The sequence below is a fragment of the Pithys albifrons genome, chromosome 17 (assembly GCF_047495875.1).
Source record: "Pithys albifrons albifrons isolate INPA30051 chromosome 17, PitAlb_v1, whole genome shotgun sequence".
Taxonomy (NCBI): domain Eukaryota; kingdom Metazoa; phylum Chordata; class Aves; order Passeriformes; family Thamnophilidae; genus Pithys; species Pithys albifrons.
In genome coordinates this window covers 6,142,586-6,170,131 of record NC_092474.1, presented here as the reverse complement: position 1 = coordinate 6,170,131, position 27,546 = coordinate 6,142,586, and the positions used below count along the sequence as shown (strand labels likewise).

Genomic DNA, 27,546 nt, shown 5'->3' with positions numbered 1-27,546 from the left:
ATAAAATAATCTTGCTGCAAAACAGTCTGTCTGGTCTGGTCTTAGTAAATGCACAGGTTATAAAAAGGATTTATGAAGCAGGAGGTTCTCAGAGCTTACACAGGAACCTGAGTGGTTCCTTTTCCAGGCAACCTGCACTGCTGCTCATTTTATAGGAGATTTTCATGGTGGAGATGGTTGAAAAAATAAAAGGGCTTGAGTCAAATTTATCAGTGGGAGGGAAAGCTTGGGATAAAATGGATAATGCAGTGCAGTCACCAGTGCAATGTGCTACACACCATTTTGCTTTGTAAGGGATGCTCTTCCTGCTGGGAGAAGCTGCTGCTCTGGGCTGTGGTGGAGAGCAGGAGCCACCCAGGAGCTGAGGATGCTCCTCAGGGCTTTGCCCTCCTGGCCCTGGCCCTGTTCCACAGGATAATGTCCCTGTCGTGCCAGTTTGTCCCTGCAGATCCCTCTGAGGTGAAGGGCTGAGCTCCCACCCCAGCAGGGCTCTGGCACAGGTATTTTTAGGAACTGAGCTGGTCCTTTCAGCTGAGTGTGAGAAAACTGGTGTGTTTTGGCTTCATGTTTTTGTAAGTTTTCCCTTTCACTTGAAGAAACCAGCCATGCCTCCAAATCCAGGCACGTGCATCTAAATTCATCTGTTGTTTAATTTTAAAATGTTTTGCAACAGGACACTTTGGCAAGATAAAAATCCCTTTTTTTTTATCCCTGAACTAATGCATACTTCTGTTCCCAAATCTGTCAGCTTCTGCTCAAAACTCAGGTACTATTAAACACACAGTCTTGTATAAAATATTTTTTAAATGCTTTATATTCCAGACTCAAAAAGAAAAGTATAATCTGTAATCGACACTATTTCTGTGCTGTTTTGCTTTATTCATCATCTTCCAGCACTTTGCCAAGATTCAGTGGCTCAGTTCTGCTTTAGTGTAACATATTTCTGTAGGTTGGAGTAGGTTGGAGTTATAAAAATCTGTATTATGACATTTGTGAAATCTTGGATACCTTTCCAGTTAAGCCATGTTGGTGTGTCTTACACAGGCACAGAAAGGGACTGAGCAGAAGAAATGGAGCAGCTCAAATGCCTCCCTTTTTCCTCAATGAAAGTGAAAAAAGGAGGTGAAAAAATGTAAATCTGAAATGTGAAATACATGAAGCTGAGTCTGGGCAGAAAGGCTGTGCTGGGAATCTCATCCCAGTGGGGAGAGTTCACAGACTGTTCTGAGTTGGAAGGGACCCACAAGGCTCATCGGCCCACGCAGGGATTGAACCCATGACCTTGGCATTATTACAGCCAAGTTTTAACCAACTGAGCCGATCTCAGGGTCTGAGTTGGGATCCTGCTGCCAGCTGTCTGTCATTTCTACCTGCATGTATTGGTGTAAAATACCCCTCTGCAGTGGGACCTGCTCACATCTCCCTGTGCTGGTGGGCTCCGTGCTGGGTGCCCGTGGACGGGCGGGTGGTGCCACTGGCAGGTCCTGATTAATGATGCCCTCCTGTCCTGTCCCATCCCACAGGCATCGCTGGTGGCCCGCAGGAAGGAGGCCAAGGCCCAAGAGCTGCAGGAGGCCAGGGAGGAGCTGGCCAGGCTGGAGGGGCAGGTGCAGCTCAGGAGCAGCCACGGCCCCGAGCTGGGGGGCCCCCAGGCACCGCCAGAGCACGAGGTACGGGGGGCACAGGGCGGGGAGGGCACCTGGGCATGGGGGGCCCTTCATGTACTCACAGCTTCCTTCCCCTTCCCACTGCTCCTCCTGCAGCATCCCACCCATCTCTGTGGGGTGTTGGCAGACCACACCATGGCCACCATTTTTAATGCACATTTTTGTCACCAAGTTTAACATATTTAAAGACTTTTTTTTTATTTAATGTGCAGATATTACAGTGCTGTCCAGTGCTGCCAAATGCTTCCTGGTATTTATGCTGATATTCATCCAGCACAACAGTGCTACATTTGCAGCTATTTTCAAATTATCAATTGTAATTTTTCACATTGTGTCTAATCCATTGCAAGGTCTGTGTCAACTTAGTGTTGGTCTCTCTTAACATTCCAGACTCTGGATCAGAATATCATCACAGTGGTATGGTGGGAAATAACCAACTCTAAAAATCACCATGATTATAAATCATATAAAAAGTCTCATGTGATTATAAAGCATAATATCAGTAATTATCAGTGATGTAGTTAGCCCTGTGGTATTTATTCTCCACGGAACTTTTTTACTTAAAACCCACCTTGCCCAGACTCTCTTTTTTGCTTTTTCTTCTTCAAAAGTTTGCATAGGATAAAGAAGCTGCAGCTTGGTGGTGGTTTGTCACCAAAATAAATTGACTTTTCTTCAGCCAGTAATTTTTCCCAGTTTGGAAGAAGCCTCTGAGGGCACTCACAGGCAGAGTCACTGAACTAAAGAGTATTTTAGCTGCTTCATCCTCTGAGTTAATACATCTTTACATTCTCTCCCATGCTGTCTTTGTGTGCCCTGCCATCCTTTATCCAGAGGAACATTTCACTTGCCCTGCCATGATTTATCCAGAGGAACATTTCACTTGCCCTGCCATCCTTTAACCAGAGCAACACACTCTTTGCTTGCTTTTTCTTTGTTTTTGTGCTTTTTTTTACATCTTAGTACAGGGAACACCCTTTGTAGAAGGAACTCCCTTCCTAATCCCATAAGACTTGCCTGCTCCACAAAATCAGGTTTGGTTTAAAGGAGTCTTAAAGAGTGAGCCTGGCTGCAAACCACAGGTGGGAGGGATGGCTCAGGGACTTGGAAAGATGAAGATGTTGGTTTCTGCTGCCATCACAGATTGTCTCACATTCCTTGGGCAGCACCAGTAAGAGCCCCACTGGATTAGCTTTGTCTCCACTCCAAGGTTTGCAGCCCCAGTGGGCACGTTGCTGCAGTCTTTGACAACTCTTTAAGCAAAAATAAAAGCAGAAATCTGACAATCTGTGTTTCATGGCATGTGATAGGGAGAAGTGTTTAATTAATCAACAGGAATGTATCACCAAGACAGCAGCATATGTTTTACATTATTTGCACATGCACTGGAAGGTAAGAAATAATTGGTGGTGTGCCTGTTCTTGAAAGGGACAAGAAACTCTGATCCACAGAATTTCAAGGAGAACAGGGAGGAGGGAAACCCCATAAGGAGGAACCTCATAAGAGGCTTAATAGTGGAAAACTCAAGTTGTTTGTCTGACACAAGGCAGAGGCTCAAGGCAGAAAAAGGACAACCTGTTTTGGACATGGCCTGTGCTCCTTTTGCTCAAGTATGTTCTGCTTTTGATTTGTAAAATATTTTCAAGTCTTTGTTTTGCAGAGTGAAGGATAAATGACTGAGCAATTTGGAGAAAACCATCAGCTTAAAATCTGAGGTGTTTGTCTTTTCCTAACAGGCATTTCTCCAAGGAAATATATATTGTCAGGGAAGCCAATATATAAATCCATGTCCTGTTCTCTTTTATTACTCCTTAGGTGACCTGCAGGGCACTTACCCTTTCCTGCTGCAGCCTCACAGGTTGTACTTTTAGTTCCTCCATTTTCAAAAGGCAGAGTCTTTTTATCAAATAGTTTTCAGTGGATTTTTAAATCCTATCTAAACACCACAGTTAAATAAAAGAATTATTTTTCTCCTCCACACAGTATTTCTAATCAACTCCTTGTCTCGCCTTGCTCTGTGCTATCACATTGTGGCTCTCCCAGCACTTGGCAATGGAAGAATCAGCACCTTTGCTCCCAAACCAGCATTTGGGTCTCCACCTCAGGTCTTCAATGTTTTGCTCTCTTCCATAGTCACAGAAAGGAACATTACAGCATTCCACAGGGTTCCAGAGGTTGTAAACCTGGATAGAACTCAGAGGAAACACAAAAAATAGGAATAAATTGTCTGCTTTGGGGGTTATGGAGTCCTTTTAGGTCCTTCAAGCCAAGTGCCCCGAGCAGGGCACAGTTGGCAGCTCCTCAGTGCAGCTGCCACATCCTGAGGATTGGGGAATCACATGTTGACACTCAGAAGGCTGGATGGGCCCATTCCAAGTGATCCTGGGCAAACTGGGATATTTTTAGCTCTTTACACAACCCATTGTGCTTTCCAGAGTTCAGCCCAGGGCTCAGGAGCCTGGACTGTCCTGAGGTGTTGGAGCTGACCCGTCCCAGGGCTGTGCTGAGCTGCAGGAGGGGAAATGAATCCTGGGCTGAGGATGTGCCACACAAATCCTCTCAGTTTGTGGCAGTTGTGGGAGGTTTGAGTGGTCATTTACATGGGGAGTTTAATCTTTTTGCCATGGAAATGCTCCTCCATGCCAACCTGCCCCTGGAAAAACAAGGGGGAAATGTTCCAGTTGGCAAATAGAGGAAACAGCCTTGTCACTTCTCCTCAAAAGGTGTCCATGTCCCTGACCCACCAGGAACTGTCCCCTCAGCCCAGAGTGGCTGGCTGGATTTTTAAGGGAGTAGCTGTAAAGGAGCTCAGGACTCAAATGTTCAGAGAATCACAGAATCCCAGACTGGTTTGGGTTGGAAGGGACCTTAAAGCACATCCAGTGCCACCCCCTGTCCTGGGCAGGGACACCTTTCACTATCCCAGGCTGTTCCAAGCCCTGTCCAGCCTGGCCTTGGACACTCCCAGGGCTGGGGCAGCCACAGCTGCTCTGCCCAACCAGTGCCAGGCCCTGCCCACCCTCCCAGGGAGGAATTTCTGCCCCATATCTCATCTAATCCTTCTCTCTGACAGTTTAAACCCAATCCCCTTGTCCTGTCCCTCCAGGCCCTTGTTAAATTGTCTCTCTCCATCCACCCTGGATGGTTTGGGCCAGCCCAGGAAATCCTGTCCCCTCAGGTGCTGCTCTCCCACCTCTGGCTCAGGTTCGAGCAGTTCCATTGCAGCCTGTCCAGGCTGTGCCATGAGCAGCTTGGGGATATTTCATTTTGATGGACTAAGGGCCAAAAGGTCTTGCCTTTGAGAAGCCCATCCTGTGTGGGAGTTCCCAACTCTGGCCAACAGTGGCTGTACTGGCTTCAGTTTGGAGCCTCTTAGGAAAAAATGCGGAAAATCTGTCACGATCAGGACTTTTCTGAACTGAATTTTAATACTTAGGACAGTTTGTATCCTGTTAATTAGTCTAAAACAGCTGTTCCTCAGTTCTTAATGAAAATAGAAATAGTCTGCTAAGATTTTCTGCAGTTACTATGCTTATGCAATTAATTTTATTAACAAAACTGTTCATTTGGAACTTTGGTTATGTATTTCATAAATACTTTTTAAACAAGTAATAGTTTGTTTTTGTAGCACTTTCACATGAAGAGTATTTTCATTGCAGTAACACAATCAAATTGCTGCATTAATCCAGAAAATACAATTTTAAAAGATTTGACTCAGAAGTGAGGGATTTGTCTGGGATTTGATCTTTTCAGAAAACAACCTTGTCCATTTTGTCCTTTAATGATAATCTTGGAGTAAGAACCTTGTGAAAACTTCATATGGAGCAAATGGGAGTTTTAAAGAGAAAAGGTGATGGGCTGGCAGGGAAAGCACAAGGCTGAGCATTAGAGGAGCTGGTTGTGAGCCCAGATCAGTCACTGAGGCCCTTGGGCTGATGTCCTTTCCTGGATGGGGGTCCTGCCAGGCCCTGGATGGTCCTGGAGAAGCCTGGATGGTCCTGCCAGGCCCTGGATGGTCCTGGAGAAGCCATTTCTGCTTCCCTGATTTGATGTTGTCATGTTTAGAACTGTTGTCACAGTTAATTACTTCACTTCTTGTGGTGAGATGTCATGTGGTGACACCAGCATCTCTCAGGTTCTAATAAATGGAGAAAAGCACAAAGTAGGTGCATTGCTGGATTATTCCACTAAAATGGAACATAATCCAGGAGATCTGGGATGGTGGGACATCCTATGAGAGATCAGAATCCTGTTTCCATTCCCTGTGTTCCACAATCCACGTAGTTATGTTACAGTCTCCCATAAAGTGACAAAGCAGAATCTTCCCTTGCTTTCCCTGGGTGGATTTTGTGTCTCCAGGGGCTGTGCCTGGATCAGCAAAGAGGCTCCCCCAGAGCCAGCTCTTGGCTCTTGTCCAGTCACTTCATCTCTGAAGCTCCAATAACTGTTGGTGTGAAATGGCTGGGTAAGGAAAAGCTCCTGGTGGCCCCAGCCCTGCCTGGAATGTCCCTGCCGGCACAGCCCTGGGAATTCTGTGGGACACAGGGAGCAGCTGACCTGGTCCATGGGAAATGCTGCTGCTCAGGAGTGGATTCCTTTGGTTTCTCAGCTTTAAAATGATGTGGCCAAACCATGTGGTTCCTGTGTGAACTCTGAGTTATTCAAAAGAGCTTTGGCCACAGTAGAAGGCAATTGTTTATAGCCTGGTGAGGGCTTGGGGTGTCATGGACACAGGGGTGGGGACAAAGCCTCAGGAGCAAGGCTGGCACCAAGGAACACACTGGGATTTGCAAGGAGCTTTCTTTTAATGTTTGGAAACCCTACAGGATGATTCTCAGCTTTTAGGCTACAAGGTGTTCTAATTTAAGTGAGTCACATCTGAGGATTCCAGCTCAGAATTTGGCCCTGGATCTGAAGGAGCCTTCAGTCAGTGAGGATTTAAGGGACTAATCTGTGCTGCCTTTGGAGTAAGTCAGGTCTTTTGGAAGCCCTGCCAAATTATTGCTTGATTTTCTACCCAGATTACCATTTTGCTGCTGTTTATGCCTCATTTTACCTTGTTTGCTGCAATAAAAGCTGGGTGGAAGGTTAAGTCTGCCTTTAAAAAGCCAGAGGTTGTGCTGAAAGACTGACATCCACCTCCTGGAATGAACAGGTTTCACTTGTCACTGTGAGCCACTTGTAGTGCATTTTGGATGAAATTTGTATCACACAGCCCTAAGTTAATCAGCTAATAATAGAATAGTGGTGGAGTCGGTTCGTTAATCAACAGGATCCTTTGACTTCCATTGTAAAATACATTATGCTGGAATATTGAATATGCAAATACTCTCCCTCCCACTTGAGCTATTTTCAAGACCTTAAAAGTAGCTATAAAAGAGGAGAGAATAATAGTTTGCTTTTCATCCTGGGATACACTGACAGCACATTGTTCTGATTCCATAGCTCTGTGAGGTCACATATTTAGTTTTATCCTTTACATCATCCTTTACTATATCCCACTGGTCAAAGGAAATATCTCAGGAACTACTTGATCAAGGCTGTGCTTCCCTTAGATTTTCCTCATTTAGTTGGACAGATTTTATTTATACTTTTGGAATCTCTTGGAAATCACAGAAAATTGGGTATTGTCTAAGCAATTAAAAATATTAAAAGACTTTTTTGTATTAACTGAGAGGATACATTTGAATTTACTGTGGAAAGGAGTGGCTTCTGGTTTGACTGTACTGAGTAAAATAAAGAGTGTGACAGTGGCAGGGGCTCAGGTGACCTTGTGTGTCCTTGTCCTGGGTAGTAGCAGGATGGAGGATGTTATCCCAAAGCCACACAGAGGCCAATCTGCATAGAGCACATTGAGTAATTTGTGGGTTTGTTCTTTCACCAAAAACGTTTATAGCTTTTGGCTTTAAAAATAGTTCTGGAGTGTAGCAAGAGAGAGGCAGCTTTGGCCTAGATATGGCACAGGATGGCAGATGAACAGGGTTGATTTCACTGTGGGCACCATGCCCAGGACACTTTTTATAGAACATACAGTGACTCTGGGGGTTCTGAGCCTGTGGCCACATCGGGGTTTTGGGATTTGTTCTTTAGAAGGCAGAGGGATCATTTTGCACAAAGAAAAAGCCATGTAAATATGAAAATGTGAGTCGGTTTGTGTTTGAATTTTAACCCTGTCAGTGGTGATGGGGCTCCTTTTCTTCCTGGGGCTGCCTGGTTTGTGCTCCCTGCACGTGCTCAGCCTTCTCAGCAAGGATTTCTGAAGCCTCTTCTTACATCATTTACTAAATTTCCTTTGCTTTCCACCTCTGGATCTGAGTGCATTTTGGAGCTGTGACTCCATTTACCTCTGAGCTCTCACATGAAATCCAGGAGTGAGAGCTGAGCCTGTTTGAGAGATGGAAAAAACAAAGGCAGAGCAAAATATTACCTGGTTGTTCCACCCCCTGGTACGTGGTGTGTGGCAAACTCAACACACACAGTTCAGGTGTAAATTAGCTAAGGCTGATCATCTGTAATGATTAGTGTTATTTTACTTAGTCTTTAATACAAATATAAATTGTTCCTTACTTTAGTTTTGAGTGAAATAAATAGGTATTGCATTCTCTGCTTCCATGCAAGGGTTCTGCTTTTATTTCCCTGCTTTACAAACTTAGCCAGTGGTATTTAGATCTGCAAGAGAGAAGGAAAGAGAGCAAGCCTGAGCTATTGAGAACATTTCAGGGCCGTGTTTCCCATGCCCTCCTCCCTTCCAGAGCTCCTGCCCTCTGGTGCCACGGGTTGGGCTGCCGAGCCCTGGGTTGTGCAGGGCTGAGCTGGGACTCTGCCGCAGCTGCAAATCACCAGGGCAATAACTTGGTTATTAGCCATGACTCCCAGAATGTTTTGCAAAGAGTATTTCCTTTCCCAGCTCTCAGATGGGGGTGAGCAGGAGGATCTCAGGCTCTCAGGTGAGTGGCTGGGACAAAGAGCAGCGGAGCTGCCCCTCGCCATTCCACATGGCAAAGAGCTGGGAATAAACATTCTCTGGGAATGCTGAATGGCAGCCTGTGTCCCAAAGCCTTCCTGCTCCTTGTGCAGGCCCAGGAGGGCAGTCCCAGCTCAGCACAGGCTGCCCCAGTGAGGCTGTGCAATCTCTGTCTCCCCAGTTCAAGCAGTACGTGGCCAAGTTGCGCACCAAGAACACGCTGTACAAGCAGAAGCGCCAGGAGATCTCCGAGATCACGGCGGAGTGTGGGATCCTGCAGAGGACTGAGGAGCTGCTCAGGCAGCGCCACCAGGCCCTTCAGCAGCAGCTGGTACCACAGCCCTCCCTCCCTGCCCCAGGGCACATCCCACTGCCCCCCCCCCCCCCCGCCCCGTGCCCAGTTCTGCCCCAGGGCACATCCCACTGCCCCCCCCCGCCCTGTGCCCAGCTCTGCCCCAGGACAGATCCCACTGCCCCCACCCCGTGCCCAGCCCTGCCCCAGGGCACATCCCACTGCCCCCCCCCGCCCCGTGCCCAGTTCTGCCCCAGGGCACATCCCACTGCCCCCCCCTCCCCGTGTCCAGTTCTGCCCCAGGGCACATCCCACTGCCCCCACCCGTGCCCAGCCCTGCCCCAACAGCCAGGGGAGTGTGGAGGGTGTTGGATCTGTGGGCTGTGGAGCTGCTGAGTTTGGTGCTCAGCAACTGCCAGGACTGAGCTGCAGTTGCTTTGGAGGCTGAGGGGCTTGACCCTGCTTTTTAAAGTCAGTGGTAAATCTGCACAGACCCCACTCAGGGCAAGGCTGGGTTCTTAAATTAGGTTTTGGTATCCACAGATGTAGTAGGGGCTTTGGAAGTGATCAGCAGTAAGGAGGATTCAAGTTACTGCTGAGAAATATATAGGAATAGTATTTAAAAAAAGAGCAGGCAGGAAGGAGACATTCTAACCCCAGAATATTTAGAAAAAAATCCATTTAAATTTAAATTTAACACTGGATGAATCTTCCCTAAGCCACAACAGCAGCAGAAGGATAACTAAACATCAGGGAATATCCAGTCATCCCAAATGCTGTGGTGTTTTCTTCCAATACCTGTATTCCTGATATCAAAATACTTTAAAAATAATTAGCTGCATTTTCTGATGAAACGTCTGGATTTTATATACACTGAACTTCTTCAGAGCCTGACCACAAACCCTCTTTGCTCTGTGGAAACTTCCTGTTCCCTTCAGTGGGCTCAGGGTAACCAACCTTGGTGTTTGCAGAGAGTTGTTGTCCTGCTCTACGGGCACGAGAGAAACTTGAGTTTTCCTGGCAGCCAGATGAATATTAACAAATTGATTGTGAATAATAAATTGGTTAATAACAATAAATTGATAAATAAAACAGATTTATTGCACTACTTACCCTTTTCCCTTCCTGCCAATGCTTTGGCTCCACAGAGCCCTTGGCTGGTTTGGGTTTCTCCCCCTGAGCACTGTTTGTGTCCACAGCAAAGCACTGAGGAGCAGAAAGGGATCTCTGGCTACAGCTACACCCAGGAGGAGCTGGAAAGAGTCTCTGCAGTGAAGAGTGAGATGGATGAGATGAAAGGCCAGACATTGGATAACATGTCTGAAATGGTGATTTTTGTCTTAAACTACTCTGTTGCCTCAGTTGGACTATCTGGTTCCTCAGCACATAAAACCAAATTTAGTACTTTTGTTTGGGTTTATAATTTTCCTCTAATCTGTATTTTTATATGTGTCAAAAATTCAGATACTTCTGCAAAGGTAATGTAGACAAAGTTTACTTAAATGTGCATTTCTTTTAATATATGAAGAAGAAATTCAGAATTATTAAAACCAATAAATCCTACAAATAAATCCTCCTTTTCTCCCCTTCAGAAACATCAGGGATATCAAGTCTTGTTGTCTTTGATTTTTCACTTTTCTGTGATTTCAGAAGTGTCTTAAAATTTGTTCTTTCACATTATTTGGAAGAGATGAATGGTTTGAATCTGTAACAGAATCTTTCTCTAAAATGTTTGTAAATCACTGGGGTTCAGCTTTTGTTAAAAAGATACTTAATATGCTCAGAGAGCTAAACAGCTTGTCTTTTCTCTATAGCCTGATTTTCAGTTGCCCTCAGATCTGTCATGTTTTAATTTACCTGCCCACAGAGCTGTAGCAGCAAGAAAGAACCTGAATTTCTAATTTGAAAATATTATAAAAGAGCAAAAAGCAAAATAGCCTTTTTTTAAATCATTGGGGCATTTTTAAATTAAAATGGTATCATTAAAATAGAATTGCTCTCAGATAGATGGATGAAATTTGAATTTTCAGGATAAACATGTCCCAGGGCCTCAGTTGGAGCAGTTTCAAGCTGTGCAGGTTTGTTTGTTTGTTGGTTTGTTTGTTTGTTTATTTAAGGAGTTCTTTCTCCGTCTCCTCTATGAAATCCCTTCTTTTTCCCTGCTCCTTAAGCTTTTGGTGTCTGGCAATGGGCTGTCTCCTGGAATTCTCCAGGATGTTCTGGGAGCAGAATTTGTCTCATTTGTGGGAATGACCCCAGATGGGCTCTTTCCCTGGCTTAATTAGGCCTGAACTTTGGTTAGATAATTAAGGCTTCATTTATATATCATTCTTACATAATTATGGTTCCATCACTCAGGTTTTCTCCCCATATTTTGCTTTGTTTCCCTTTCCTTTCCCATTCCTCATGCCATGAATGTGTTTTTATGGCCCCTTTGCCAGGTGAAGAGGCTCAATGCAGTGGTGGCAGAGAAGAAGGCCAGCCTTGCCCCCATCATCAAGGAGCTCAGGCAGCTGAGGCACAAGTGCCAGGTTAGTGCCAGAGGTGCCAGGTTAGTGCCAACACTCCTCTGTCTGTGTAAATCCCCCCAGGAGCACCAGGCAGTGCCATTTGCAGCTCTCTGTGGTGCTCAGAGCTCAGGAAAAGCTGCAGACACAGAATGGCTCAGCAGTGTCTGCCACAGGCTGGGGTTTGTCAGAGCTGCCAGTGCAGGCACAGAATGCAGCCTTAGAGCAATGTCAAAATTGCTGCACCAGGGGAAAATGCAAAAATCATGGTTCAGACCCAAAGCAAAGTTATCTTTGGGTCAGTGCCAAAGCTCTTTCTGCATCTCTGCATTAGTGATCCCAAGTAATGCTCTCCTTTCTCAGTGGGTTGCAGACAACATCTCCTTCAAGGGGTTGAATACATTGGTCTAAGTCCTCTGTTAGTCTGTGGGCCCACAGATTTATCCATTGGTTTTCAAAATTTTACAGAGATCTGAAAAAAAAAGTCTTTTGGGTCTGCAGCTGCCACGGGTTGGCTCTTGGCCATGGCAGGAAATAGGGTGAGGCCTTTATCTGTCCATGAAATTCCCAGAAAACTGCTTTGAATGGTTCCCTCAAGGTGTCAGCAGATGAAATCCAGTGAAGGAGTTGGGTGTGCACAGCTAGAACTCTGGCTGTGCACAGGGAGCAAGTAAATGGATCCTGTCTTAATGTCTATTTTTATAATTAGTTGTGCTTTCCCCTTGCAAGCACTGCCCTGTCCCCGCCACGGCAGAGCCACAGATGGGGCCGTGCAGAGGAGATTCCTGAGTGTCTCTGGCCTGAGTGCCACATGCCAGGCAAAGGAACATTTCATTTATGTGCCCTTTGGCCCTTTTCCCCTCAGGAATTAACTCAGGAACGCGATGAGAAGAAGCTGCAGTACGACAGTTGTGCAGCGGGGCTGGAGAGCAACCGCGCGGCGCTGGAGCAGGTGAGGGGCAGGAGGTGGCCCAGGGTCCCCCCTGCCCTCGGGACGTGCAGAACACAAACCACTGCAGGGCACATGGGGCAGGGGTGCCCCCCAGCCCTGCAAACCCTGCCTGAAGTGCCCTGGGGGGGCTCAGGAACCCCCCCAGCTTTGGGCAGCGAGGACAGGCAGTGCTGCCCCAGGTGGGGTCTGTGGGAAAGGATTTGACCATGAAATAAGGATGAATTTATCACGACAAATCTTTCTGTGCATTGAGGAGATTAGCAGCCAACCATGCATAATTAATGACTGACATTGATGGCAAGGAGATTTCATTAAATGGGTCTGTCTTGTATTCCTGGGCAGACAACAGTGATTTTCTAATACATGTGAACAGTCCCATCCACTGACTGAGCTGGACGTGAGGAGAAGTCACTTTTCCAGCTGAGAGTCTGAAAATCACACAGTGACAGCTCTGGAGGCAGCAACTGCTGTGTGACCTGGAGAACAGGAATTCCTCTTGGATTATTGTTTTTTTTTTGGAATGGCCCATGTAAGGATGGGAGTATCCCACTATCTCCATGCTGCTCTGCATAATTATGGATTGCTCATTAACATGCCATTAGCACATCTGTACCCTTTTGCAGTTGTGTTCCAGGAAATGCTTGTTCCCAGCTGCACTTGGCACTTCAGATGTGCTGAGGAACAGGAGTCTTGGCAGCACTTGGGAAGTGCCTCCTCCTGGAAGGCAGTCATGGATAATCCTCACCCCAGCCCCTGCACACCTGACTGCAAATCCAAACCCAGCCAGTTGGGCTTCACTTCCAGAGGGACTCCTGAAAGGCCCAGATTAGAGGACCATTGGAGAAGTTATTAATTCAGGGTTATTCCTATAAACTCCCATGGCAACACAGGGCACCTCCTGGGGGCTTTCACTCACTATGTCCTTTGGAATCTTCTCCTTCTCCCCCAGGAGGTGAAGGTGCTGCTGGAAGAATGTGCACAGCAGGAGAGCAACTACCACTACATGAACTGCATGAGGAGGGTGAGAGCACAGAGGGGCCAAACTGCTCCCTGGGGAATGAACTGCAGGGGTTCTGTGAGGATTTACTGGAATTCTGTGCCTTGCAGAGCCTGGAGGTGCAGCTGCAGCGAGCCAGGGAGGAGCTGAAGGCCTGTGTGTCCCCAGAGGGGCAGCAGCGGCGCCGGGCCCTGCGGTGAGTGCCGGGCCGAGGGATGGCCACAAACTGCAGGCAGGAATTTTCCCACTGCCATTGGAGCTGGGAGAGTTCACCTGGTAAATTTAGAAACACTCTAAGAATCTAAGAACAAGCAGCTTGGATTCCAGTCCATCCTGCTGGAAACCTCCACGTTCTCTCAGACATGGCAGAGTTTTCCCTCCCCACTGGAGATTCCCAGCCCTGGAGCGGTTGGACTGAACCACCCCATGGGCCTCCATCCCTCCCCCCAGCTTCATTCACTCCAGTGCAAAGCCATTTTCCTCCCCCTGTGATTCTTTTAGGCCCCCTCACCTTTGCCTGGCAGGGAGAGAAGCAGGAAATACCATAAATTGAGCTGCTGCTTATTTTTGGTGTAGTTTTCTATTTTAAATGGCACAGTCCTGCCAAAGATGGAAATGTTTTCTGAGAATGGGATGGTTTGGATTAATTATCTGGGCTAAGAAGTCTAAATGTTACCATGTCATAGAGATTTTTTACACTTTACTAAATATTTTTGGAAAAGTATCCCATTTAAAATTTTGCATATGTTCAATCTTCTAATACAACATGAAAGTTGAGGACTTCCAGAGTAATTTATGGACCTGCCTCCTGCAGTGGCAGCAGCAAGGGCAGAGCTGTTACCTGCCAGTGCAGGGAATCAAGTGTCACTTGGTGTCATCAGGAGCAATTTCTTCACTCCTGGAGTGAAAAAGGCAGTAAATGACCAGTAACATTTTACAGGCTCTGGAATGGGGCCCTTGAAGGGATGGAGACGTGTCAAAGAGTGGGAAAACTCCAGGGATTCCTTCAGGACACACTGAGAGGAGGTTCCTCCATCAGCTCCTCCCTGAACCAGGAGCTGTCCCAAAGCTGGTACTGGTGGAGCTGGAGCTGCTTCTCCATGTTCTGGAATATGAGGCAGAGACCACCAAGAAGGGAAGGGCTGGATTAGTGCCCATCAGAGACCTCTGCAGGGATCTGAGCCATGAGAGAGCTCAGACACTGCAGTAAAACAAGAGTAAGAAAAGCACCAACAGTGCTGACATCGGGGTGGGAGAAGGGAAGGATGAGGAGGGAGAATTATCCCACCTCACCAAATAATGGAAGGCTGCAGGAAAGAAAAGATTTATCTAATGAAGGATGATGAAACAGCAAAATTAAGAAGGATGGAAAGAGAAAAGCCTTGGTATGGTGTGGATATTCCTGAGGCTGAGGAGCAGCTGAGGCAGCGGGGGCAGACACAGGGCACGTGGGGAAGGGAAGGGAAGGGGGTGCTGGGTGGGCTCTCAGGTGCTGAGCAAAAAATTGAGAAATGAACATTCAGGCTGTGAGTGTTCCCATGGATCACCATCCAAGGCCCTGCTGGATGGAGCAGGAGCCCAGCTCTGCAATTCCAGGTATGGGAGGGGAATGTGAGCAGAGTGTTACCCTCTCACTGTCCCTGTTTCACTTCCAGGCTGGAAATTCTCCTCCCACAGGGACTAGACACAGGTTTGACCTTTCTAAGAGGTCACAGACCTGTCTCATTTGAGTTAATCACAGCCAAGTTCAATAGAGAGACCTTTGCAAACTATAAAATGAGGCAGTAACAGTTTTCTGTAGACATCCCCTCAGAACATGAACGTATTTCTCAGCCGGCACTGGAATGTAAACGGAGTGAAAATGAACCATAAATAGACCAGCACTTTCCTAACAACGTATTGAACAAAAAATGTCTTAATTCAGACCCTCTTTTTTGAATATAAACTCTCTGTTCCGTGGAGTCACTTCTAAGGAATGTGAAAAGTTAATTTTCTTCACTATAAATAGAAAATTGTGGGGTTTTTAACAAAGTTATTAAGTTACATTCTTTCCAGTCACCATTATAAATAGTAAAGAAAAACTTGACTGGGAAAGACATAAAATTTTCTGATGATTGCTTTGAAAACTACTTAAAAAAGGGGCATTCTTGAGGCCAAATGTGAGAGAAGATGTGCTGGTGCCAGGGCAGGGAGCAGGTTCTGCCTCCTCTGGCTCTGGGATCAGTGGGACAGCACCTGGAGCAGCCTCGGGATGGCTCTGCTTTGTCCTGGCTGGAATTGTGCAAGAGATCCCAAAGTGTTCCAGCTTCATTCCTGTGCCAGGCAGGACCAAGTGCTCCAGTCCAAACCCTGGAGTGGTTGGTAGAAAGGGAAGGGATAAAGGCGTGGGATGCCTCAAGTTCCCACGGCTGCTGCCACATCCCAGCAAACCTTCCCACTGGCATTTCTTTCTGGAAATGAGGATTTCTCTACACAGAGATCTTCACCCTGATTTGGAAAGTCCTCTGGATGAGCTGGGTTAGTTTGAATTCCACTATAAACCCTCACACAAAAATGCAGTGATTACACACAGAATACAACTGATTGTTTTTAACTGACTCGGTGACTCGGTGAAGAGTTTTTTCTGTTGTCACATTGCAAAAACATTGAGAATAAGTCCTAGAGGTGCCCCTGACTGGGGCTGTTGTGGTTTGCCTGTTGTGTTCTCAGGGGCCACACGTCAGGGCTGGGTCTGGCAGGGGATGAGCCACTTGCTCAGACAAGGGTGCCCAGCCAAGACCTTTGACAATGAATGCCACCCGTTGTGCTGCCCGGGCTATATTTATGTGAGGGTTGTTTGCTGAGAGAGGAGCTCTCTGGAGCTGCCAGACCTGACCTGAAACACTATTCCCCTTAGTCCTGCACTCTCCTACTCTACATTCCCAGCAATTAGGGGCTGTGGGGCCGTGAACTCCCAGAATGGCACCGGGATGAGGGCGTTGTCAGGAGGGATCAGGTGTGTCTGAGCCCGATGGTGCCCTCGAGCTGTAAGGAGCAGGAACCATTCCTGCTTCCAAATGTAAGGGATCTTCTCCTGTGTCACTGCTCCCAGCTGCACAGCTGAGACAAGGAGATCTGATCCTTGTCAAGGGATATGTTGTTCAATAACAAAAAGGTTTCTTTGTGCTCTGAACCTCCCAATACTTCCATCATTTTCCATGCCTGCATCAGTATCCTATCCTGTTCCATAGAACCAAATCCTGATGAACTAATTTTTATTCCCTTCAGAGAACAGTATACAAAGATGATCCTTGAACAGGAAAACCTTGGGAAGGTAAGAATAATGCTTTTACCTTCTACAAACTTTGTACAGTTCCTGTTTTTGAGGGGTTTATTCCCAAAGGCTGAGGACAATCTTTTATAAAAAGCACATTGCAGCCTACAAAGACAATTCCATCACTGCTGATGTTGGTAACTAATACCCTGGAAGAGGATCCTGCTCCCTCCTCAGGGCTTGGTTTCCTGCAGGGAATAACATGAGCTGCTGTAAGAGATAGTCAGAGAGCACATTCCCTGAAACCCACTGGGATAAGAACCTGCAATGGGCACAACAGGCTGTGCCAGCTCAGATTTTCTGTTGTATATAAAGCAACCTGTTGAAGACAATAAATTTGGAGCCTGTCAGCCTTATCACTGTTGTTAAAGGCCAGGGGATCATTGGTGTTACACAAAAGCAGTTGTCCAGTTTTAATCTTGTCTAGAGCTCAGATCAGCTTGGACAAGGTTGGGCTTAGCAAGTCACACCAAAGAGCTTTTCCTGATTTCCTTTCTGAGTCAGTCCGGGTGGTTTCACAGGCTGGGCTGCCACTGTTACCAATCAGGAGTGTGTTTAATTGTCAGACACTGATTTCATGTTTAAATACCATGATATGAACCCAGTGCAGGGCTCACTGTGAGAGTCTGTGTGGAAATGATCTCAGGTTTTCAGCACAAGTCCTCAAACAGATCAGACCAACACTGAGACAGTTAAAAACCATGGGAAGAGTTGTCAGTCTGGACAGAGATCCAAGTCCCAGGAGTTAATGCATTTAGCACTTTCAGGGAGTGTTATCAACTTGGACAAACCACAGCTCAGTAGCATTTAAAAATCTCTGTCATTCCAATGTTTTTGTGGGGTAGAACTCCTGCAGAAATCTGATTTTTTTGTCTTTTTAACAGAAATTACGAGAGAAGCAGAAAGTTGTTCGGGACAATCATGGGCCAAACATGAAGCAGATGAAAATGTGGCAGGACTTGGAGCAGTTAATGGAATGTAAAAGAGAGTGTTTTCTGAAACAACAAAATCAAGCAGCCATTGGTCAGGTCATTCGGGAAGGAGGGAAAGACAGGCTGGTGCTGTGAATTCTTCCTCCCAATACCTACATGAAGTAGGAAGACTGTGTTGGCTTCTTTAAGGAAAAGTCGTTCTAAATCCTCTTGCTTCCATTAATTCTACAATTTTTGACCATTATTTGGTTTTGGGGGATAAACAAAGAGAGCAACACACCCTGTGTTTGGAAGGTCTGCTGGGAGAGCTGCTCTGGGCTGGAGCTCCTGCTGAACCCCTGGTTTGTGAGGCTGGGAGGGGCCTCTGCAGCGAGATCAAAGGGACAAATCCTTCTCCAGGGTCATGGAAAACCTGTGTAATTGCTCTGCCTCTCCTCCTTCATCACTAAGGTTACATTTCTGCAAGGCCTGGGGCTTGGTATCCTGGAATTGTGGCCCTCTCCTGCCCATTGTCCCTGCCCACCCAGTGTCACTGCAGGAGCTGCCCAGTGACTCCAGGAGCTGCCCAGTGTCACTGCAGGAGCTGCCCAGTGATTCCAGGAGCTGCCCAGTGTCACTGCAGGAGCTGCCCAGTGACGCCAGGAGCTGCCCAGTGTCACTGCAGGAGCTGCCCAGTGACTCCAGGAGCTGCCCAGTGTCACTGCAGGAGCTGCCCAGTGTCACTGCAGGAGCTGCCCAATGTCACTGCAGGAGCTGCCCAGTGATTCCAGGAGCTGCCCAGTGACTCCAGGAGCTGCCCAGTGCCTGCAGGAGCTGCCCAGTGTCACTGCAGGAGCTGCCCAGGCCTCCCTGTCCTGCTCAGCCTTTCCCTGTCTCCCTTCCCTTGCATGGTTCAGCTGCCTGTGCTTCCAGGAGACACTTGGTTGCTGCAGCGTCAGGAGCCTCCTGGGAGAACAATCACTTGGATTCTGAGCTTTTCCCATTCTCTTTTGCTGTTGTTTTCAACAGAAGTGTTTTTCTTACCTCCATTATTTTCTCTGAGTTGCCCATGTGGAAATGGAAAGGGAGGTCAACCAAAGCTCATCCCAGTGGGGATGGTTTGAGCTGCTTTGTGTGCACAGGGACAAGGGATCCAAAGGGATTGCACACCCAGAGAGGGTCATCTCCTCCTTCTGCTGCATTTCTGGATAGGTTGGTGGGGTTTTTTATAGTTTTTCCTGCCTGAAGTGGAATGTCTTTTCAGAATATATATAAAAGAATTTGCTTTCTTTGATACCTAACTGTGAGATCTGATAGTTTCTATATCCAGAGAGAATATGGTAATTATAGAGTTCCTACTTTGCCTTTGCATTAAATACTTTTGTTAACAGGACTAAAATAAAAGCAGGCAAAACTGCATTTGGGCTGTGTGCTATTCTTCTTTTTTACATTTCCTGGGGAAAAGAAGGAGATGGTTGGTGGTTGGGCCACAAGAGAAGGAAGTTTGAATGGGGAACTGAATGACATTTATTCCAGATGCCCCCAGAGGGTTCCCACTGCAGTGTGAGTGTGAGGAGGAGGCTCAGATGCAGAGCCCAGAACAGGCTTTGCTCCTGCCTGCCCTGCTCAGGTGTCACTTGCCTGGCTCCTCAGGGCTCTGGGCTGGGGACAGTCATGACAATCCCAGCCCTGGAGTTCTCCTGGAGGGTTTGCTGAAGGCCTGACAGCAACAGGACAGTAACACAGACAAGTAGATACAAGACACACTGAAAACATGGGATAATCACCAAAAATGGGCATTTAGGTTACTCAGGAATCAGCCTCTGGGTCAGAGCCACTAGGAAGGGCAGGGAGAAAGGGGATTTCATGGACTTCAAGCCAAAACTTTTAACAAACCCTTAGAAATCCTGTTTGACAGGCCCATTTACACAAAGATGTATGGCAGGGATTATCCTGCTTCCCAGGAAAAAGCAAAGCCTTGGAAATGCAGTGATGTGGAGTAAGATTGAATGCAATCACTTTCTGTTTTTCTGTTCAGAGAAACTAAAAATAGTTCATCTTTCTTCCTTGTGAAAACAGTTTATTGCTGGTTGCTCCAAGATGACGTGATTGTTGTTCTGATCTGATCAGGGCTCTGCCACTTGGGCCGCACAGGGAAGGGCACTCAGAGTCTACTCTGAGCAGCAGCAGCAAAATGACTTTCTGAGATGAAGCAGAAAATCATAATAACTGTTATCCAAAGAAAATTGGAAAACCTCAGGTGCTATTTTTAGCTTTTTATACAAGTGGACATTTAATAAATGCAGCTTTAATGGATTCTGTTCCCTGGTGCTTCCACGTAGATGGGATTCAGAAATCTTTGAATGTCACAGGTTTATCTTTACTTCCTATCTTACAACAAAAAGCTAACTTCTCCTTTTTCTCTTTGGTATTATTAATAGCCTGTCTGGTTAAGAAGATTAAACATACCTGCCTTTCCCTTGGGAAGGTGCAAATAAATCCAAAATATGAAGGGGCAAATTTTTAGCACTTCCCAAGATTCTCACTGACCTGAGCAGTCACATGAGCAGCAGCTCCTTGTGTTTCCAAAGGCTTCTCCTTATCCCTACCCAGTCCTGGAGGATGGAGCATCCCAGCTGTAAAACTGCTGTAATATCCTGCAGCTTTGGGGGGTTCAGTGGTGTTGATTTTGACTGTTCTTGGAGCTACAGCGAGTTCCACAGAGACCTGAGAGATAAAACAGTTCCAGGCATGAGAAAACAGCCCATCACCCTCTCTGGGAGCAGCCATTTACCAGCTGGGCACCCATGGTTTGGTCTGTAGTAGCTGGTACCATTTTACTTCCATTTGAACTATAATACCCCAAATAAAAGTTCTGAGCCTTCCTTAGCCAGCCCAAACCTGGAATCAGTTTCTGTCTCTTCACTCCCACGGACATCACTACCCAGGCTGTCACATACATACAGTTGCCCACAATCAGAAAAGTTACCATGTTTAAATGCACCAGTTCCCAGAGCTTTTTGGTCACACTTCCCAGCATTGTGGTGCTGCTCCCTGTGCCAGGACACAGCAGCAGGTCAGTGCCTGGCACTATCCCCATGATGAGGATGTTGTGATTAATGAGCAGGGATTGTGCACTGCCCAGTAACCAGTATGGGATTTGTTCTCCCAGTGACTTGCTGGTCCAGAGCTGCTTGTCCTTGGATCACCATTCCCTGCCTGGCCCAGCAGGACAGAGGTGACAGCTCTGTTCACTCCCTGCAGGCTGTGGAGCCATCCAAGCAGAGCCTTTGGCAGTGCCAGGCCAGTTCCTGCCTCACCTCCTGGCAGAGCTTGGCCAGCCTGGAGTAGGTGGGGATGGAGGGAGAGGCACAGAGAGGGGAAGGCTGTCACCTGGAAAGTGTCCCCCTGGGAGAAAGGTGGGGACACATTCATGGGAGAGTTGGACTCGATGATCCTTGTGGGCCCTTCCAACTCACAGTATTTTGGATTCTGGGATTCCAGGACACTGTTACTCTGTCACCTTGCCTGGGGAGGAGGAGACACTGGTCCTTGTGGATCTGGTTCTCTCTGGCCCTGCACTTGTCCAGATTTCAGGATGAAGAATCAAGCCCGGGGTTGTCGCTGCTGAGGGAATGCAGGAACTCCTCACCTGCCTCTCCCCAGGGCAGCCGGGAATGGGACCAGGACTGACATTCCATGGATGTGCCAGCATTCCAGTGAGGAAGGACTGCTCAAACCAACAACTTCATCACCAGGTGCCACCTGGCTGGGCAACACCCATGCCCAGGGTAGTTATTTTCTGACAATCACAACCTGACCTATTTCCAGCTCATTTCAGGGGTCCTTTAAATGCACCAGCCAAGGAGCAGGAGGGATCCAGTCAGTGCTCCCAGGGCAGGGAGGAAAACTGGGATTTGAGTGTTTTATTTTTTGGGACAGCAACTCCCTGACATTAAATCTCCCTCTGGGAACATCTCCCACAGCCCATAACTGGAGACCAATCTCACTCTGGTGCTGTTGTGGTGCTGCTCCTTTCGTGGGGTTTATTCACTGTCTCCCATCACTTGTGCGTTGTCCCTACAATCACTTGGATGGGAAGTGCATCCCTTTAAAGTCTCTCAGTGAAGGTTCTTTTCTGCTTGTTGGTTTAATTGAAGTGAAGGTTGGTCATAAAACACGATGAGAGGGAAAGAGGGAACTCACGGGCTGGAAAAAGCACTTTAAATATTTTCCTGGGATCACTAACACAACCTTGTCCCACTTCACCCCATGTTGTGGAAAGAATTAGACAATCCTTGTGTGAAATGTCTCAAAGGTGTTTACAATCCCAGCCTGTGATTCTTAATTCTGCTATTAAATTTATTTTCAACCTTTTTCTTAATTCTGGTGTCCAAATTTATGTTCAGCCTTTTGAGAGGATTCACTTGCTGGTGACTTGGCAGAGCCAGACAAGTGTTGGGCTTTGACTGTGACACTTGTTGCAGAATTTGATTGAAACTATATATGTGCAGATAACACCAACAAAATGCCCCTCTTGCGTTTGTTTCGAGATATTTTTGGAAACAACAGAGGCGACCTTGGACAGAGCTGCTCTTCCAATTTAGGACTTCATTCGGTCTAAGAGAGTCAAATTATACTCCTGAATCTCTCTGTGTCCCCACAAACAGGACTGGTTTACTTTATGCCTTTGCAGGATTGTTTTTCTGTACCTTCTCAGCAGTGTTGACCTGTTTGGGAGAAAAATTACTTTAGATAATCAACAGTTACTTTCAAATGCACTTATAAATAGTCTGTGATGTATCACATGTCCCTTAAAATGTTGTGTAACCCAAAATATCAGTGGCCCTTTATGTAACACCTTTGCTCCTCTAGAACCAATAAACAGTGTTTGCCTTTGCTTATAAACATGAAAAGTGTGATTTCAAGGCAGAGACTCAATGTCCAGCCTAAATGGGGGGTGGCAGTGCTGGGATGGGGCTGTCCCTGTCCCCTCACAGCACAAACAGTGTCTGGGAGGCTCCAGGGGCACAGCCAGGGTTGGGAGCTGGATCCAATCCTTGTTCTCCCCTGGTTGGGTTTGCCTGCTGTGCAATTGTATCTGTAACACTTTTATTGCATCTAATCACTTAGGAGGTTTTAAATAGTTTGCACTTTATTTCCTATACAATCAATATGTTGTAATTCATTTGTGTTGCTCTGTTACAGACCATCCTGCACTCAGGACAAAATGGGATTAGTTTGTGGCAAGGATAATGCAGATTCACTGCTGGGAGTGAAAGGAGAATTGACAGAGTGAGTGTTCTTGTCATTTATCCTGCACAGTATTTACTCCCTGCAATAATGATGTTGTCCAGTGTTACCTGACCATCAAATCCAAGGAATAACATGGAAACTGAGCCTGGACGTGCCAGTGGAATCTGTCTGACATAAATACACTGCTTGGGAGTATATTGTTTATATTTCTTTGATCACACTCCATGTCAATGCACATTTTTATGGCTCTATTACACCCTGGCTGTGACTGATGGCTCGAGTTCTAACTCAGGAATATCCAGTCCCCTGATTTTATGGCATTGTCATGTGAAGTATTTGTGGGCAGCCTGAGAGCAGAGACTGATCCTGTGAGCCTGGGACTGCATTGCCATGTGCACAACTCAGGTCAAAATCAACTGTGTGGTTTAGCAACTTTCACCACAGAATCTCAAATTAATTGACAAACAAGTTCATTGCTGTTGGCCACGTGGCCACATGAACAAGTTGCTGCTGTTTTTTATTTTCCAGAGGAGCAAACCCCACTATGGAACAAACCAGAAGCAAACCCAGGAATCCAGTCCTTGTCCCTGGGCTGTGATCTCAGGGCATTCCCAGGATTCCCAAGTTGGAACCCTCCCAGTTCTGGTCCTGAGCTGGTTGCTCAGGCCCCCAGACCTCATCCCAGCCCGAGGTTTGGATTGTTGGGACACACAGGAATGATGGCAAATGTCCCCGACTGTCCCCGGCAGTGTCGGTGCCCTCGGCCTGAGCGTCCTCAGCTGCCCCTGCCCTGCCCAAAAAGGAGCTCAGGAGGGACTGTCTGCACATCTGCAGAGTGATCATTGACTGCAGGGCACAACAGACACCAACAAACAAATGGGATACAGCAAATGCAAAGCTGCATCCTGAGGGAGGCTTTAACTGAACTCCAGTGGGGAACTGCAAACACAGAAAGCAGCACAACCTGATGGAAACAACAAAGGGAATGGGAGGATTTCCTCCTGCCCTGAGGTGTGTTTGTGATCCCAGAGAGGGGAGAGCAGGAGCAGCAGCCCTGTGTGTGTGGCTGTGCACACTGAGTCCCACAGGGTCACTCACACAGTCCCACAGGGTCACTCACAGAGTCCCACAGGGTCACTCACACAGAGTCCCACAGGGTCACTCACAGAGTCCCACAGGGTCTCACACACAGAGTCCCACAGGGTCACTCACAGAGTCCCACAGAGTCACTCACAGAGTCCCACAGGGTCTCACACACAGAGTCCCACAGGGTCACTCACACAGAGTCCCACAGGGTCACTCACAGAGTCCCACAGGGTCACTCACACAGAGTCCCACAGGGTCACTCACAGAGTCCCACAGGGTCACTCACACAGTCCCACAGGGTCACTCACAGAGTCCCACAGGGTCACTCACAGAGTCCCACAGGGTCACTCACACAGTCCCACAGGGTCACTCACACAGTCCCACAGGGTCACTCACACAGAGTCCCACAGGGTCACTCACAGAGTCCCACAGGGTCACTCACACAGAGTCCCACAGGGTCACTCACAGAGTCCCACAGGGTCACTCACACAGTCCCACAGAGTCACTCACAGAGTCCCACAGGGTCACTCACACAGTCCCACAGGGTCACTCACACAGAGTCCCACAGGGTCACTCACACAGTCCCACAGGGTCACTCACAGAGTCCCACAGGGTCACTCACAGAGTCCCACAGGGTCACTCACACAGTCCCACAGGGTCACTCACACAGAGTCCCACAGGGTCACTCACACAGTCCCACAGGGTCACTCACAGAGTCCCACAGGGTCACTCACACAGTCCCACAGGGTCACTCACAGAGTCCCACAGGGTCTCACACAGTCCCACAGGGTCACTCACAGAGTCCCACAGGGTCACTCACACAGTCCCACAGGGTCACTCACACAGTCCCACAGGGTCACTCACACAGAGTCCCACAGGGTCACTCACACAGTCCCACAGGGTCACTCACACAGTCCCACAGGGTCACTCATGGCCCAGCAGATGAAATAACCGGAAATTATTTTTTTCCTAAATATTGAAGCAAACTAAGAGATTTATAATATATTTTGTTATGTCAATGTTATTCAGTGTTGTCTTCAGAAACTGTGAAGATGCATCAGTGTGGAAGGGCTACCAGAGAAATTGTGGCTGACCTGGAGTGTGGCAAGGCATGAGGGAGTTTGGGCTCCTGCTTTGCTGTCCCAGGCAGAGCTGCTGCTTCTGCCCCTCTGTCCTCAGTGCTGCAACTGCCTGGCTTAGACCTCAAATTGGAGGGCATCAGATTTATCACCCAGCTCTAAATTCTGCTTTTATATCTGAGAACAACTCCAGGGTAACCTCAGTTAATGAGTAACCCAGTCAGTGGGGAAAGCTCCCATTTAGTCTGATAAATTTGGCCTTAAACAAAAACTTTTGTTGATACAAGGATATACCACAGGGGAAAACGTCAGTCTCAACAGAACAACAAAAAATTAAATGTTCATATCATTTCATGAAAAGAAATGGAAAAAATCGTGTTTAAAAAAACCCCACAACTTTATAATGCAAAGCTAAAATTTTCAAAATAACAACACACCAAAACCAGGTTCTTTAGTCAACACAAAAAAGCAAAACCAGCTCCAAGTGCTCTGATGGAGATGTTCTCCTTGCCTGGAAGATGTACAGCCTGTTAGTGAGTAGTTCCATTAGAATCAGATTAACTCCTCATCACAGGCTCAGCAATATTTACAGGATTTATCCTCCAAGGAAGGACATGGATACTGGAGTTTCACAATAAGGGAATTTTTCTTTGCTACAGCAGCTGCACCAGAGCCAATTCTACCTGCAAATACAGAGTTCTGGTGCCATTTGTCTTTGTTTGAAACAACCCAGATGGGTACATCCAGTTTTTATAAAAGGGCATTCAACAAACAGAGTGGTTTGCAACGTTATTGCTTCACTGGTGCACAGATCTTGAATCCCCAAACACAACATTAGCTAATTAAGCTGGGGGTGATTATTGGCTGGAGGAAAAGCCCCCACAAAGGGAGTGTGGATTAAGCACTGCCCTCTTACTGCCCTCACTGTGTGCTCCCTGAACACAGGAGGATGTGGGTTTCCAGGAGATTAAATCCAGCCATAATTTGCACCTGGAATCTAAAAGAAGGCCTGAAAAGAAATAAATGAGATGGAGCTCCTTAAATTGCAGAGAGCTGCAGAGACCGTGTGGAACTGGAGCCAGAGCTGCTCCAAAGCCAAAGCCCCTGCAGTAAAGCAGCAGTGAGAACTCTGCTGTCAGCTGAAGTTGGTGCCTGGCACACCCTCACACACTCTGTGGCACTGGAGAGGCAGGAGGAGGCAGCTGGTGGCCAAGGGAAGAGCTGGCACTGCCCAGCTGGGTGGCATCTCAGCCTGGCATTGCAGGGACAGCGGCTTCCTCAGCCATGCACAGCATCCTGCTGGGAGGGGATTATTAACTCAGCTGCTCCTTTTGTGGGCACCAAACCCCTCTGCAGGCACAGCTGGAGGGGGCAGAGCAGCAGGTGAGGAGCTGGAGGGGGGACATGGGGCTGGAGCCTCCTGAGCCTCTTCCCACCCCAGGAAAGGGGTTGCAGCTCCTGCTGCCCCCAAAGGGCTTCAGCTCAACACAGGCTGGAGACAAAGTGCAAAAAGAGCAACTGTTTCCTTAAAGGCTCATAAGGCAAGGTGAAATCTTGCCTTTCATCAAAACCTGCTTCCCTAATGGGACGTTGAGGGATCATGGAGTCAAACAGGAGAAAAGGAGACAGGAATGTTCTCACTCCAGAAATGCTTCCCAGGAAATGAGCGCTCACAGCTCCTGGTTAATTGTCAGAGGGGTCAGCTCCTCTCCTTGGGCTGAGGCTCAAAAACAGGGACACAAAGGTGCACAGTGAGCACCTGGGCTCTTGCTTTCCAGGGAATGCTTTTTGCTTCCTGAGCTGCTTGTCCTCCCCTCGCAGAGCACACACATCTGCTCAACCAGAACAGAAAGTTCTGGGATCTGTCGCCTACACGGTGCTATAAATCAGACTGAGCTGCTCTCCTGATGTAATGGCTTGGAGAGATCCCTTCTGACTTCCTGCACAGGAATTCTGGGGCAAACAAGGAGGAATCAGGGTGCCCTGAGCAGGGCAGCCCATGAGTGGCACTGAGCCTGTGCCAGGGCAGAACCTGGTGGCTCCTACTTGTGCTGCAATAATTCCCAGACACATTGTACATGTTCTGTTTATTGAGAACATGAGGGGAAATGCAGCCCTGGGGAGGAGTGCTCAGTTCCAAGACACTGGAATTCAGTGGGTCATTATGTATTTCAAGAAGACAAGATTTTTCAACCTCTTAAGCAATGAAAATTTAAAATATGTAATCAATTCTATGCCATTGTGGGAGATGTTTCTGGTCAGCTCAAGGTGTGGGCACAGGAATGACCAGTCTGGTTTGGGTATTTGCCTTTGCAAAATCACACAGATAAGTTGCAAAGGAAACATTTGTAATAGTGTTTTTCTGAGTAAATGCTTTCATCCTGAGCTTTATTAAAAGTGCTCATAATTAATACAAACTCCCCCAAATCCATGCAATGTCATCAAAATACCACATCAAATAAATATATTTGCTTATAGGAATTGTTAACTTGCCTTATCAGGGGAATAATTCCCTCCTGCTC

General features: G+C 47.2%; 1 protein-coding gene and 1 long non-coding RNA gene across 2 annotated transcripts in view; one reads left to right on the top strand and one right to left on the bottom strand.

The window, feature by feature from the left end:
- The window catches only part of IFT81 (intraflagellar transport 81), a 38,331-nt gene extending 19,309 nt beyond the window's left edge, over positions 1-19,022 (top strand). The window contains exons 10-18 of the mRNA XM_071572285.1: positions 1,524-1,670; positions 8,813-8,962; positions 10,123-10,251; positions 11,365-11,454; positions 12,296-12,382; positions 13,332-13,403; positions 13,490-13,575; positions 16,647-16,692; positions 17,577-19,022. Coding sequence (XP_071428386.1) covers positions 1,524-1,670; positions 8,813-8,962; positions 10,123-10,251; positions 11,365-11,454; positions 12,296-12,382; positions 13,332-13,403; positions 13,490-13,575; positions 16,647-16,692; positions 17,577-17,759 — 990 coding nt within the window. The 3' untranslated portion in view covers positions 17,760-19,022. The remainder of the gene's footprint in view (positions 1-1,523; positions 1,671-8,812; positions 8,963-10,122; positions 10,252-11,364; positions 11,455-12,295; positions 12,383-13,331; positions 13,404-13,489; positions 13,576-16,646; positions 16,693-17,576) is intronic.
- Positions 8,205-20,291, bottom strand: LOC139680038 (uncharacterized). Its single transcript, XR_011699291.1, has 3 exons — positions 20,154-20,291; positions 10,037-10,189; positions 8,205-8,336 (listed from the first exon to the last, which is right to left on the bottom strand). It is a non-coding gene; the product is annotated as an uncharacterized lncRNA (long non-coding RNA).
- Positions 20,292-27,546: the final 7,255 nt, after the last annotated feature.